General features: G+C 50.6%; 1 protein-coding gene across 11 annotated transcripts in view; it reads left to right on the top strand.

Annotated features, from left to right (window-relative positions):
- The window catches only part of LOC144720985 (band 3 anion transport protein-like), a 68,439-nt gene that overhangs the window by 38,369 nt on the left and 15,760 nt on the right, over positions 1 to 14,310 (top strand). For 10 of the 11 annotated variants that reach the window (XM_078598225.1, XM_078598227.1, XM_078598228.1 and 7 more), the window contains 11 exons: positions 1,114 to 1,279; positions 1,750 to 2,090; positions 2,189 to 2,322; positions 3,346 to 3,554; positions 5,345 to 5,472; positions 8,726 to 8,909; positions 9,712 to 9,847; positions 11,004 to 11,196; positions 12,732 to 12,846; positions 13,209 to 13,393; positions 13,959 to 14,178. In XM_078598225.1, the coding sequence (XP_078454351.1) occupies positions 1,114 to 1,279; positions 1,750 to 2,090; positions 2,189 to 2,322; positions 3,346 to 3,554; positions 5,345 to 5,472; positions 8,726 to 8,909; positions 9,712 to 9,847; positions 11,004 to 11,196; positions 12,732 to 12,846; positions 13,209 to 13,393; positions 13,959 to 14,178 (2,011 nt within the window). The remainder of the gene's footprint in view (positions 1 to 1,113; positions 1,280 to 1,749; positions 2,091 to 2,188; positions 2,323 to 3,345; positions 3,555 to 5,344; positions 5,473 to 8,725; positions 8,910 to 9,711; positions 9,848 to 11,003; positions 11,197 to 12,731; positions 12,847 to 13,208; positions 13,394 to 13,958; positions 14,179 to 14,310) is intronic. The other variant, XM_078598232.1, reaches the window with a different exon arrangement.

A 14,310-nucleotide genomic window follows, 5' to 3' on the forward strand; every position in this document is an offset into this window, starting at 1 on the left:
TTTCGGGTGCGCGGTGTGTGTGTGTGTTTGCACGTCCCCGGCATTCATTGATGGAGAGATAGACGTTTAGTGTGCTCGCGCAGTCCATATTCACCACGAGCGTGTTTGTGTTATTCATATTTTTGCCGACTGACACTAAAAGTAAACGTGTTTTTAAGCAGTGACGTAGCTATCAAAGTGTGCAGGTGGCGCAGCTGTGCCAAGCCCTATAGGGGCCCAGGCTCCGCTGTCCATTGCAGTGGGTGTAATGGACAGGTGGCCTCATACCCCACCACGTCATGCCAATGTGTTTTGAGAGAAGAAAAGGCAAAATATATTCAGTGAATAGACTCTTGTTCTTCTCAGATGACCTGACAAACTGTGGCCCTTGGCTTTGTGAAAACTCACAAAGGTTTCCTTTCCCCTGGTTTTCACCACCGCCACCTGTCTTACGGAGCGGCCCACTTTGGCTGTGCCGGTTTTGTTGTGCCGATGTGCATGCAATCTCACACTCGCCTCCTCCTCCGAGTGCACAAAGACAAAGATCCCCCGTGTAGCCTTAACAAACGGTTGGGGCAAGTGCTGTTCGCGAAAACCTATGAAGGCCTGCGCAGCACGAGGGGGTGATTGGCCAGCACCACGCCCGGTCACCTTTGTCTCCCTCGTGGCGATGTTTACACACCGCACCGTGTACTCATTTCAGTCCGAGTCGACCTAGAGGAGGCCCAGTACTGGTACAGATAATTGTCACTGGTGTTGGGCATAATTGGCAATCGAACCTGGGCCACTGGGTTTGTAGGGCAGTGCGCTTACAGCAACATGATCCTCCCCTCCACGTACACATCGGCATGCACAGTCGTGTCTCCCTGCATTTCTCCACGTGAACAAATTTATTTAATTGTGCTTGAGGAGTGTGCGCGTTCTGGTTAGTGGTTATTTTGACGGTGACCACCAGTGCACACCCAGTGTCGTGGGCAGATGCACCACCGGCCAACCGTCTGTCGGCTAAGCTGTAACACGGCGATCCTTCAAAATTTCACGGTGCCTCGAAAGGGCACCTCGGCTTGGCACATTCACAATGGTGACATCACTTCCACACTTCGTGGTGAATAGCGGCCGTCGCTGTTGCTGCAGTCAGAGAGGTGTGCGGGGGCCTCAGCTCCGCTGGCAAGAGGAGAAGAGGAGGAGGACCTGGGCCGGGCCCTATCCCGGGATCGCTCCTTCGATAGCATCATCAGCGACGCGCACGCCACCCTGCCCGACGACGTGAGGAGGAACTTCAACGAGGACGACTACCAGTGTAGGCGACTCCGCACTCGGCAAATGTGCCGCACAGACCAGAAATCGGACGGCGAGCTCCACGTTTAATGCGTAGGGTTTCGCGACCAATATTGTCAGTCATTTCCCCACAATGCTTTTATACAGCATTTGGAAATGTGGCTGAATGTAGATACAATATAAATCCAAAGTATATTTTGCATTGTTTACAGAAAAACCTCAACGTAACATTGTTTCAATGGACAGGAGCCAAATTTAAGGTCAGATGTGGAAAACTTTAAATCGGAGCGCTGACTGTAATTGCCTCGATGGAATACAGTATAATGCACAACAATATAACAAGGTTTCACTGTATTTACCATTGCTTAAGTGAACTCAAAATATACCCTGTCGCAGCATTAAGTGTACATGGGACTTTCTCATCTTTCTGGGTCTATGATATTCCTTAATTGTTTTTCTCCGTGCTCCCTCGTCCCCCCGCTTACCCCGCAGACCACCGCCACTCGTCTCACAACATCCACAAGGCGTTCTCCTCGCACCTCCCCGCCCAATCGTCTCACCGACGCAAGGGCCATGGGGCGCCCAAGGGGGCGGCCGCTGCTGTTAAGGCAGCGCAGCGACGCGGCAAGGCCCGGCCGCCCGACACCCCCACCATCACCGAGGGTCAGGAGGCGGACGCGGCCAGCCCCGCAGGGGCGACGGGGGCGCAGGGGACGGATGCCGCGATGGAGATCCCCGGGGACGCGGAGCGAGGGGAACGGGACGCCCATGTTGAGCAGGAGTGCGAGCGCAAGGAGGGCGACGGCTCCAAGGACGCGTCTTCTCCCGTCACCGTACGTTTCCCGATCGAGCCATGTCGCCACGAAGTTGCAGCCTGGCCATTCTGCCGGCGGTGTGAAGTGGCCGCTCGTTGCTTTTGTCTCGCCCGTAGTTCAGCCTAGGCGATGACGAGGAGGAGGGTATTGGAGCGGCTTGCGGAGTCGCCCGGAAGGAGGAATCTCCAGAAGACGATGGGGAAAAACGCCGGCGACCGTCACCCCAGCGAGCAAACGAAGAGCATGAGGGGTGAGCAGAGTGGAGATGATAGCCACAACCTCCGAGTGTAAATTATAACTCGGTCTACCCCCCTTTACGCCTTCGCTAGTCTGGCAGTTACCAAAATATGTTTTGACCTTCATGAACAAGGAAGCACAAGTTCCACCTGAGGCCCTACTCTTCTCTTTAAAAAAATGTAACAGACCGTTAAATGTGAGGTTTTTTGCACTGTGTCATTAAGATGCATAAATATAACGAAACTTGAGTAAAAAAACACTGTCTTCATGTGTGTGTGTGTGCGCATTGCTTCTAATGGGTTTATTTGGTGAAGCTTGGTGAGGTGAGGTGAGGTGCTGCCTGCTGACACTTTCTAGATTCTGCGTGTGCGATGAGTTGCTATGCCCATTGTGTGCCCCGCAGATGTAAACCTTGCTATTACTGTGGCCTCAAGAGTAAGAGGCCAAGTAAGATGAGGAGAAATTGGTCCGAGACACGCGCATAACGATAGCTGCTTCTCAAATATTTATGAGCTTTGCACGGGAGAGAGCGCGTTACCGTTATGAATGGGGCCTGGTGTTTTGTGCCTCACGTGTATGATGGAGTATTAGGTGCATTGCGTTGCGTCTGTTTTGACTTCAAGCGGAAGAAGAACAGAGAGGTACGCCGTTAGTCCGCTAACTACGTGGCCTTGTCGACTGTGTAGGTTTTTGCGGCCGTGCCGTATAGCTCGCCGACGTGTTTTCGGGCTGTACCCCGCATGCCTGATTTGACACGACGTCCGACATCTTGATCCACGTACTGGGAGCTCCTTCAGTTTCTAAAGAATCTCCCAACACGTGGCATGTTGTCCGAGGAATTTGCTTGGCGTGCCCGCAACTTCTCCCCACGCTGGGGAGCTTCTGCAGTTCTCCAGTTCCAGTACGTGGAGCGACACGTCGGACGTCGTGCCGAACAACGCGCGTGGGTCGGTACAACCTGAAAACGCATCGGAGATCTGCGCTTGACGTCGTCTTTCACATGGCACTGGTTTTTTGTTCCATGGCGGCGGTGCAGCGAGCGTGCACGGGCGGGGCATGGCGCATGCCGCGCGGCGGTATCGCCGCCGTCATCGTCGTCAGCGGTGGCGGCCCACGGCTACAGCCTGAGCTCGCGACGCCGCATCGGCAGCATGACGGACACGGGCAGCGCGCTGTACGCGCGCGTGCCCACCGACGAGACGGAGGCCAGCACCCTCGGCAACGCGCACCTGGAGCACATGAAGAGTGAGTGGCGCGCGTGTCTTTATGCATATATGTTGAACTTCTTTCGCGCAGTACGTAGCCGACCGTGCTCATCGGAGGTGTGGGGAAACTAAACACGAAAAGCAGTTTCATCTGACCTGCTGCGGCCTTCCGCGGAACTTCCAGGGACACGGGGTCGTACGCGATTGTTGGAGGTTCTTCGGTGCTCCTATGAGAACCGCTCTGTAATGATGTGTAACGCTCACGTGACGCCGTTGATGTAATGGTGGCGAATCACTTGCGCGACGCGTTCGGTAGCCATCCATATGTAGCGTGCGACTGCTGTTACCGGAGCTGCTCCGACACTGTTGGCTGCTGTGTGATCTCGTACGTGAATTTAAATTATTAAGTTAAGCTGGTTCGAGAGTAATTTGTCCTATTTATTTTACGTGCATGTGCGTACGTTGATTTTTGGCACAACTACTGATGCGATGTCACTTTTACTTAGTGGCAAATATCAGCTGTTGCGTGTGCTCACGTGTGCGTATTTTGGATACCTTCATTATTATAAACAAAATACATAACTAACATTCTCCGATTTCACAAGTTACACTCCTCCTTACATTCTTTCCAACAAAACTGTAGCCAAGATTGAAACATGTACCATGATGTTATCTCTTACAATTTGAGTTACAAAAGAAACAGTGCAACAACAAAAAAACCCCACAAGTGTCCTTGGAGTGAAAATTCAATCGAGTCCCTTCATGCACCCCCACGGGAGTCGTCCACACCCTGCGGACCCTCTCCCCCCCTCTCTCGCCGTTGACTCACCGCGCCGCATCATCAACAATTAATAGCGTATCACGTTGACCGCACGCAAATTATTTGTATGGACGGCGTGCAGTCATAATTTGTTTCCCTTGCGTCCGAAATTCAAAGTCCGGCTGGTCGCCTGCGCACGCGCGTGTGAGCGCTCGTCACTCGACGCACTTTCGTTTCCATTGCCCCGTTTGAATCGACGACTTCCCTGACGGTGATAATCAACGGTGAGCTTTGCCGGCTCGCTCCTCCGAGGTCGAATGCCTCCCCTCGTTGCATGGGAGGGCTGCCTTTTTGCGACGTTGGCTGCGCGAGCTAAGGTACGGCGGCTGCCTGCGTTAAAAATTGCGTCGCTCACGCGCGTGTAATTTAAACGCCTTTCGGGGGCATTTAACCCAATAAAGGTAGATGTTCTCTTTGACTTAAGTAGCGAAGTACGCATTATACAAAATGCAGCCAAAAAAGTTGCCACAATTCCCTTTGTTTGTCCAGGAAAACCTCAACGAGTCTTAAGACTCTGTCTCAGGAGAGTCATGCTGTATTGGGATGTTTGGTCAATTCCATTGTTTAGAAGGAAATTGTAGAACCTGGGGAAAACCCACACACCTGGGGGGATAGCAGTGAAAGCTCAGCACGGATGGATTATGTTTGCGGTCCTAGAAACTCAACTAGATCTGCAAAATATAAAACAAAAATGTAATGGAATCTTTCAAAGTGTGCGCAGATGTTCAAAAGTAGAGGTTCTTTTGTAGAATGCCCAAAATTAGGCATGCGCTTGTAACTATTTTCAAGATTCTCAGACAACCGTAGAAGACCTGACTTAAATTAGCGTGTTTTATTTTAGCCAAACGCACTCAGAAGCAAACGGGAACATTTTCCAGACTGAGGTGCGCCTGTTTAAGAATGATGGAAGAGTAGCTGAGAGCAATGGCTGCCTAACTTCTCTGACCTTTGACCCCTGGCTTTTAACCCCCCCTCGCCCCGGGCTCTCTCTCTCCTCCTCCACAAGCCAGGCCACCGATTTGAAGACGTACCAGGGGTGAGGCGTCACCTCGTCAAGAAGAGTTCCAGGTCGTCGCGTGCTCACAAGGCTCACTCCAAACCGGGTCCCAAGAAGCTCTGTGACCGCCGGCCACACGAGGTGCTGCTCGTGCTGCTGCTAATGTTTCTTTTGCTGCTGCTGCTAATGCTGCTATTTCTGCTGCTGATCTGCTATGTTGCGCTATATTTTTCTATGTGTCCACTGCTGTTGCTGCTGTTTTGCTACTGCTGCTTTTAGTGCTACTGATGATATTCCGTGTTCTGTTTTGGTGGTGTTCTGCTGTTGCTGCTGCTCCTCCTCCTGCTGTTGATGTTGTTGCTGCTGCTGCTGTGCTGTGTTATGGTTTTTTGTGTTTCTGCTGCTGCTGCTGTTACCGTTTCTGACGCTGCTGCTATTCTGTGTTCTGTTTTGGTGGTGTTCTGCTGCTGCTGCTGTTGCTGCTGCTATTGTTGTTGCAGATGTTCCTCCTGCTGTTGATGCTGTTGTTGCTGCTGCTGTGCTGTGTTATGGTTTTTTGTGTTTCTGCTGCTGCTGCTGTTACCGTTTCTGACGCTGCTGCTATTCTGTGTTGTGTTTTGGTGGTGTTCTGCTGCTGCTGTTGCTGCTGCTATTGTTGTTGCTGCTGTTCCTCCTGCTGTTGATGCTGTTGTTGTTGCTGCTGCTGTGTTGTGTTATGGTTTTCTGTGTTTCTGCTGCTGCTGTTACTATTTCTGACGCTGCTGCTATTCTGTGTTGTGTTTTGGTGGTGTTTTGGCGTTGCTGCTGATGTGGCTGTTGGTGGTTGCTGCTTCTACTTTGGTTACCGTTGATATGATGTTTCGTGTTGCGTTGTTCATGTGCTGCGGATGCTCTGATGTGTTGCTCTTGCCTCACCGTGTTGTGCTGATTGGTGTTGCGTGGGGTGTTTGGCTGTCCCTGCTGTTAGTATTCCGCAGCATAATCGAATGCGTTTGCCATTTAACGTAAGGTCACGCAGGAAGCCGTGCCATTAGAAAATGTACGTCCGCCTGGTAAACTGCGAATTGCAACATCTCTTTGAACTTTTGAAATGCTACTTTGGTTCTCTAGTATATCTGAACAAACGAAATGCATCACGTAATTTTCGAAAATGAATCAAGCGAGTTTTACCAGAAAATTACACGTGCTCTCAGTTTTAAAGTAGACAGCACATCAACCAAGTTGTCAAGCAAACACTGCCTGTTGATTTTGTCCTATTCTGCCTGCGATCATTATGGCTACGACAAATTCACCCCAAATGCGCCGGATGTTGTTGAATCTCGGCGGCTGAGCAGGCTTAAGCCTGGTCGGTATTCGGATGGGTGACACCTGGGGCTTGCCTCGAGGTGTAGGCTTCGGGCCGCAAGGTGAAAACCCAGCATGCACTTTCTTGCATGCACGCTGGGTTTTCTCTCTCTAGGTTCTCTGGTTTACTCTCCCATGCCAAACACTTACCAATGACATTGGCCAAACATCGTAATGCGGGACCCTCCTGCAACACAGTCGGGGAGATCCTTTGAGGCTTTTCCACATAAATGGCATTATTTTTCCCAATGGAGAATGAATAACAGTTGGACTGAGTGATGCAGTTTATCGCCGATCCATGCTGGCAACGTTCTGTAGAAGGCAATTAGTGTGTGCATGCAGTTGTTTCTGTTTTTTTTAAATTACATAGGCGAGCGGTATCTAATTTTCCACTTGTGTGTCCGGCCCACTGCAAGACAGTGTTTCCTATTGCACAGGCTTTGATTGGCTCCTAAGGGGTTTTAAACCGTGAAATTAAATAACGGGCGCACGGTTAGCTGACTAACAATCCAGCCCAGTCTGCCTTATGCATGCATGGCAATAGCATTACCAGGTGTTTTGATTAGCAGACCCGATTTATACATTTGTTGTTACAGCTTATTTAAAAAATCCTCTTTGGATTGATATTCGCTTGATTATTAACATTTTTATTTCTGCTCTTTATCATTAATTTCATGGAAAATATCACCTTTGATAGCGACGTTTTTGTTGTTGTAATCACATTTGTTAATCGGATGCAGTAAGGCTCACACAGTGTTAGTCCACTGCGGAGAGAGCGAGAGGAAACGGAGGAGGTGAGGGTTTACGGGCAGCGTTGCTGACATAGACTCGGTAAGAAATCGACGTTACTAAGAAGTACGCTGCAGTTACGGGACCACCAGGGCTGGGGCTGAACGGGAATTGCCGCGAGTGGCGTTCTTGCTGGCGAATCCTGCTTCTATCTTTGTGCCGGGACCTTCGGCAGATGCCGTGTTAACCGTCGTCATCATGGTGGCTCTGTGTCTACTTTAGTTAACTTTACCCAGTCGCGGTCTTTTTCTCCGCGTTCCAAAATCTCATCTCCTGCTCTCTCGCTTTGGATTTGCTCTACAGGCCAGGTTGCGAGCAAAATAATGTTCTTACTGCTCGGCGAAATGTTTATATTTCTGTGCTGTTAATTATATTTCCTTTCCTTGTGAAGTTATATTTTATAACTTAATCCTAAAAAAAAACCTAATTATTTGTGCATGTGCATGCCAAGATTTCTTGACGTATCTGTTTTAATGGTATCCTTCTCGTTTCCCTTTCTCTTTGGTTTTCCTTCACCAATGTCACCACCTCGTTTGCATCTGCTTTCCCTGGTACCTGCTGCGTGCTCACCTCTGACCCCTTGCCCTGGCTAGAGCTGTGAGGCCGCAATACCTTTTGACTCGCTGTACATACTTTTTCTTCATGCCGAACTTGTGTGACCTGGTGTCCGCTCCCCTCCCCCGTAAGTTCTGCCTCAATCTCTTCCTCTCCCTCTTCTCTTTTCCTCTCCCCTTTCTCCTCCTTTCACCATCCTACTCAGGTTTCTTTTCCATTGCATCTTTTTATTTTAACCTCTCATTTGTTCACATGTTTATTGTTCCCTCTACTGAGTCATAAGCATAAAAGCCACACCATTTAATACAATAAAATCTTTGAGAAACGTTAGAATACTTGTTTTGTGAAGAGAAAAAAAAGACTGCCACTCAAACATATTGCCTTGACCTATTTTCTTCGATTGTGCGGCCTATTAGCCGATGCAGGGTATTTTGTGACGGGCATCTGCTGCTGACTTACGCAAGATCGCAGAGTCGGCAAGTCATAATTTTTCACCTCGTTCCCGTGTAGCGCTCGATCGGTGCTTCTGGGAGAGTGTTGTTTCATATCCAGCCACGTGTCCTCTCCTGTAGAGAGAGCGGGCAGACGGGTGAACGGACGGTCGAGCGAGCGTAGGGCTCGCACCGCTGGTGGCGCACACGGAGCCATGCTGCTCTTTGCCGCTTCACGATGGTACGTGCCGGGCCCCGCCCCCGGGCGCGTGCAGGTGTTTGTGGAGCTCAATGAGCTGGTGATGGACCCGACTCGCCAGGAGCTGCAGTGGAAGGAGACGGCGCGCTGGATCAAGTTTGAGGAGGACGTGGAGGCCGAGACGGACCGCTGGGGCAAGCCGCACGTGGCGTCGCTCACCTTCCGCTCGCTGCTCGAGCTGCGCAAGGCCATCGCGCACGGTAACGTCGTCTCTGCATCGTCGCTGCGCTGATGCGATTGTGGCATTGTGAGGTGGGGCGGAGGGAGGGGGGTGATAATGCTGTGTCGAAACACTTTCTTTCGTACGGCACTTTAAAAGCAACTGGTGAGTTTTTATAAAAGTGTAAGTTGAGTGGCGTCTGGGGTTGCCAGACAGATTCCATTTGAACCTCCTGCATTGGCACATGTAGGACGATGATCCGTGATGGATTGCACTTCAGCGAAGTCACAATTAGTAGCCCAAACTGCTGAGTTTCTGGATTTGTATATGGGTTTTAGTTACTCATAATTCAATATTTTTATTTGTTGAACTCGAACCTGGTTTTTGTTGTGCTATTTAACTTTTGTGTTTAAGTTTAAACCAGTTGCCTCTAGTGTAGTTGATGGTCTCAGCCTCTTGGTCAGGTATGACTGCACACATAGCTTATTCCAGCTGTAAAAAAATGGGTTGATTGCCATGTAGCGAAGACGTTAGAGGCCATATAAAAAGCTTCCGCTCATATGGGTAAAGAGTCATTGAATAGTGCAGAGAACACTCGTTCATTCCTGCTTCGTAATCTGGTCCAAGATGATCATCTGCTTCCAGGCCTAGTTTCTGATGCAAGGTGGTGCACCAAATGAAATGCGTTTCCTGTCTCGGCACCACGCCTGTAGCACAAATGGAAATAAAAATAAAACCAAACCCAAGAATGGTCCAAGCACAGTACGTGGCATTCGTCTGTTTGTATCGCCATATCGCTGTAACATCCTGCTCCCGTACGTCTCGCATTCTCGGCCGCGTAGGGACGGTGCTGCTGGACCTGGAGCAGAAGAGCCTCGCTGGCATCACGCACCAGGTGGTCGAGCAGATGATCATCTCGGACCAGATCACGGAGCAGGAGCGAGCGAGCGTTCTCCGCGCCCTGCTGCTCAGACACAGGTGCACATCGCTAAGCAAAGTGCACAACCGCTCGCTCGCTTGCACAAAGGCGGAGGACACAGGTGGGGTAACAAATACAAGGGCTTCGTTTTTATCGGTGTCATCGCCCGTGTGTGGTCATAATCATTACTGTTTTGTCATATTCATATTAAGAATATTTATTTATACCGGAGGAGTCCGATGAGCTATGAAGCTCTTATTCACAGATGTTCCGGTCAGAACGTTGAAATAACTTCAGATCATCTTCTTGGTTCTTTCGGTAAAGTCACGTAGAATGGAAATAATCAAATAATAAAAATAAAACATAATAAAATAATTCTCACGACGTTTCGGCCACAACACAAGCAGCCGTCCTCAGGTGGAGAACAGGTCTGTCGAGAAGACAGTCATTTGAAAAGCAGTGCCCCGAGTTTCAGACTCTGTCTTCTCGACAGACCTGTTCTCCACCTGAGGACGGCTGCTTGCATTGCGGCCGAAACGTCGTGAGAATTATTTTATTATGTTTTATTTGTATTATTTTATTATTTCCATTCTACGTGACTTTACCGAAAGAACCAAGAAGATGAATCCCTGCAGTCACAAAAGCTTTAAATCGAAATTTAACTTCAGATCGTTTCAGCAACATTCCCGACATCACTAACAGCTGCCCCTCTACTGAACACTCTGTTGAGCAATATTGTTTATTTTAGAAGATCTGGCCCTGGATTGTTTTAAGTAGCTGAAGTGATATTGAGTAACTTGAGCATAGTTTTGGGGCGCAATGGTGCAATGGTTGGCGCACTGCAACATGCAAAGCAGTGCCCCGAGTTTGATTCCCAGCCACGGTGAATGTTGTAGAGGAGGGATATCTAAACCGGTCCTGGGCACCAACCTCTTTCCACCAACTCGCACTGACCGGTGTGGTAAAGGATGGTCAAACAACTCTCACAACCAATGCGGAGCGGGGAGGCCTCCATCGATCAGATCAATGGATTGACGTAAGATTAAACATGACTTTATCTTATTAATTCACTCGCTAAGCCATTCCCCTCTTGGGAAACGCACATCAAAACTCGGGAAACGCACATCAAAATCGCGGGCTTCATTTCAGGACGCGTGCAAAATGAATAGAAATAGCGGCTAGCTCTGGGAGCGCGCGCGCGTGCGCTCTCCATAGGCATCCAAATGACGCGAAGGAGACGACCTCCTCCTTCCTGCACCGCAACCTCTCGGCGGCGAGCCTCAGCTCGCTGCTGTCGGGCACCTCGGCCACCAGCGCCCACGGGGGACAGAACCACGCGGGGGGCGAGCCGTCCGTCACCCAGCCCCTCGTGGGGGACGGCGCCATCGAGATGAGTGATCTGCAAGAGGTGGGTGCCTCGCACAAAGACAAAGATTCCCCACCCCACCCCCCACCACCACGTAGCCTACGGAGGCTGTTGGGGCAAGGGCTGTTAGCAAGCACTTATAAAGGCTAGCATGGCACTCGTAGGGGAAGGTGGCCCAGCATTATACTCGGCCGCATTTGTCTCCCCATTGCTGATGTTGTTAAACACCGCACCAGGTACTCGTTTAAGGTGCACACACACGTTCCTGGGTGTGCGTAAGCGCTCAGCAGGCATAGGCTTGATGTCCCAGTTTTACCAAGCTGTGCTATGAATGCAGCATCTCACCACTTGCTTGCATTGCTGGGACAGTCGCAAGTGAATGTACTTTGCTCTCATGTAATGTTATCGTTCAAGGTGAGTGTTCTGTTCGTTGTGCTAAATCTATGAGATACCTGGAGCCCCCTCTGAGTCAGACACTAAAGTGAAGTGGTGGCATTGACTCAGAGTTGTTTTATGTGTACAGTCATGTTTTAATTGATAAGGTCACAGTCGCCTGTTCTAATGCATCAATAAATCGGATGGCTCTTTCATCTAAGCCTTAAAGCAAGATGAAAAGTCTATGATATAGCTCATCACTATGGTATAGAGGACATTAATAAACATGATTTAATAATCGATTGTCCTATAAGCTAAAATATGAACGTTGATTAAGATGGCAGTGTACATCCATGACATTTAAATTAAGGCTGCATGCATCAATGCTTGACTCATTAAATGCTAACACTGAAATCTTTTTTTTTGTGATGTGTGTTTGCAGCAACTTCGTTACATTTGTAGTGACTCTGATTGTGACTATGTGGTGTTGGGCTTACGAAGCCACGGCGGATAGTGTGTTACCATTATGTGTAGCCCGCTCACTGGGCGTAGCACCAGCCCTCGCAGGGCTTGGGTGAGCGCTGGTCAGCGCGGAGGCACCACGTACAGTGTGCGGTGCGGGCTCCCGGTGAGGGAGCGAGAGGGAGTGTCATCCAGCCAGGGTTACGTTGGGGCATGATACGCTGGTTGACCTGCCGACATGTGACCGGATGATATTGGAGGGGGGCCACCGGTGGACGGGGGCCGCTGGGCGGTCACGTGGTATAGAGGAGCTCTCGGGAGCCTTTGGGAAAGAGCTGGAGAGATCTAGAAGGTGGGCGGGGCGAGGGGCGGAGCCAGCCCAGCCCAGGACGATATAACAGGGGCACCGTGCGGGGCTCGAGGTTCTTCGTGTTGCTGGTGATGAAGATCCACGTCGTGTAAAAGAGCCTCTAGCCACGCGGTCCGGGACCCAGCTTGTGGTCTGGGCCGGGATAGCGAACCATGTCTAGTTCTGCCGTAGCGTGGCTAGATGAGCATTCAACACCCAAGTGTAGGTTGTGTTGTGTTATGTTGAGTTACTGAATAAATAGTGTTTCTCCCAAGACAACGTCTGCGATTCAGTTGGACTCACTACACATTGACTGGCAAGACCATAGGCTAACATTGAACGCCTCTGTCTTAACATCTCTTATTTTTATTATGTCCATTTTTTCGGACAGCAGAAGGACAGTGCGTCAACGGGAAGCGACCCCCTATCCAGGAATAAGTCTCGGCCAGACCTCAAGCTTCTGGAGAAGATCCCACATGGCGCGGAGGCCACCATCGTCCTTGTGGGTGGGCATCAAAGCAGTCTGCTCAACCACGCTCTGTGCTCAACACGCTCCACTCACCTGCCCTTCCCATTGACCGACACTTGCCACTCGCCTACATCTTCCACTCACCTGTACGTTCTGCCAAGGTGTGACTCGGCCACTGTGCTAACAGGCATTTGACCAGAGAGGCCAGTCCTGGAGTTTGGCTACTACACACTGGGCCCAACTTAAATCTCAATTCCAGAACTGGCTTATGACACAAAATGCCTGGCCGCCCCAGTGGCCCAGTTTAGCCCTTTCGTATACCTGCCCAGGCTTCTCCAAAATCAACTGGCGTCAATGCGCCGGTAGCATTGTGTGTGTGTCTGCCGCTTGTGTTCGCAGGCTGCGTCGACTTCCTGCAGCAGCCGGCGATGGCCTTTGTGCGGCTGAGCGAGGGCGTGGTGCTCGAGTCCGTGCTAGAGGTGCCCGTGCCAGTGCGCTTCCTGTTCGTGCTGCTGGGCCCCCAGCAGGCCAGCGTGGACTACCATGAGATCGGGCGCTCCATCTCCACGCTCATGTCCGACAAGGTGCCCTGCCCGGCATGCCCACCCAGCCCCGTGCGAGCTGTCGGTTCGCGGCACCCCGTTAAGTGGCAAGAGTAGTGGATAGTGCGTTGTTAATCCATGTGTAGAAACCGGTTTGTGATTGTTACACGAGTTCTCTGCCTATGGGCAGTTTCTTGACGCAAGTTCCCTCCATACTGGCTTAACTTAAACTTCATTTTAGCAGCTTTCTTTTCCATGGCCATCGATGGCCTCGCATAATTTTATGAATCAACACCTTCTTATTACTTGTTATTTTTCCACTTATGTACCCCACTCTGTTTCTCCTTATGACTGCCCAACTGATTTTCTCCATTCAACCTCCGGTGCTCATCTCACAAATTTCCAGTCTTCTAATGGCTATTTTTGGTACACTGTCAAGGCATTTACGAATCACTTCAATGCCCTTGGAAATCCATCTCATCAGCGGGAGCTTTTAAATTAATGGTAATGAGACCCTATCCATCTATCTTTCCTTCTGGCCAAACTTACCTCCGACCCCACGATTCTGACTCGCGACCCCTTGCCTCCACCCCCCACCCCTGGGTAGGATTTCCATGAAGCAGCGTATCTGGCGGATGAGCGGCAGGACCTGCTGACCGCCATCACAGAGTTCCTGGACTGCAGCATCGTGCTGCCCCCGTCGGAGCTCACAGACGAGGGTTTGCTGCGCTCCGTCGCCGCCTTCCAGCGCGACATGCTGCAGAAGCGGCGCGAGGAGGATGGGCGGCGCCACCCGCGGGAAGAAGCGCCTGTCCAGAGCACCAGGGGTGCGCTTGTGGGTGGGGGGGGCTGTATGTGTGTGGGATGTGCATGGTACATGTAGGAGATACATGCGGGACACTCCTAAGACGTGCGGAATGCACCGTTGACTTGTGTAACGTGTGGGACATGCACGAAAC

Source organism: Lampetra planeri, chromosome 10 (assembly GCF_965212315.1).
Source record: "Lampetra planeri chromosome 10, kcLamPlan1.2.h2, whole genome shotgun sequence".
In the NCBI taxonomy this organism is placed as follows: Eukaryota; Metazoa; Chordata; class Hyperoartia; order Petromyzontiformes; family Petromyzontidae; genus Lampetra; species Lampetra planeri.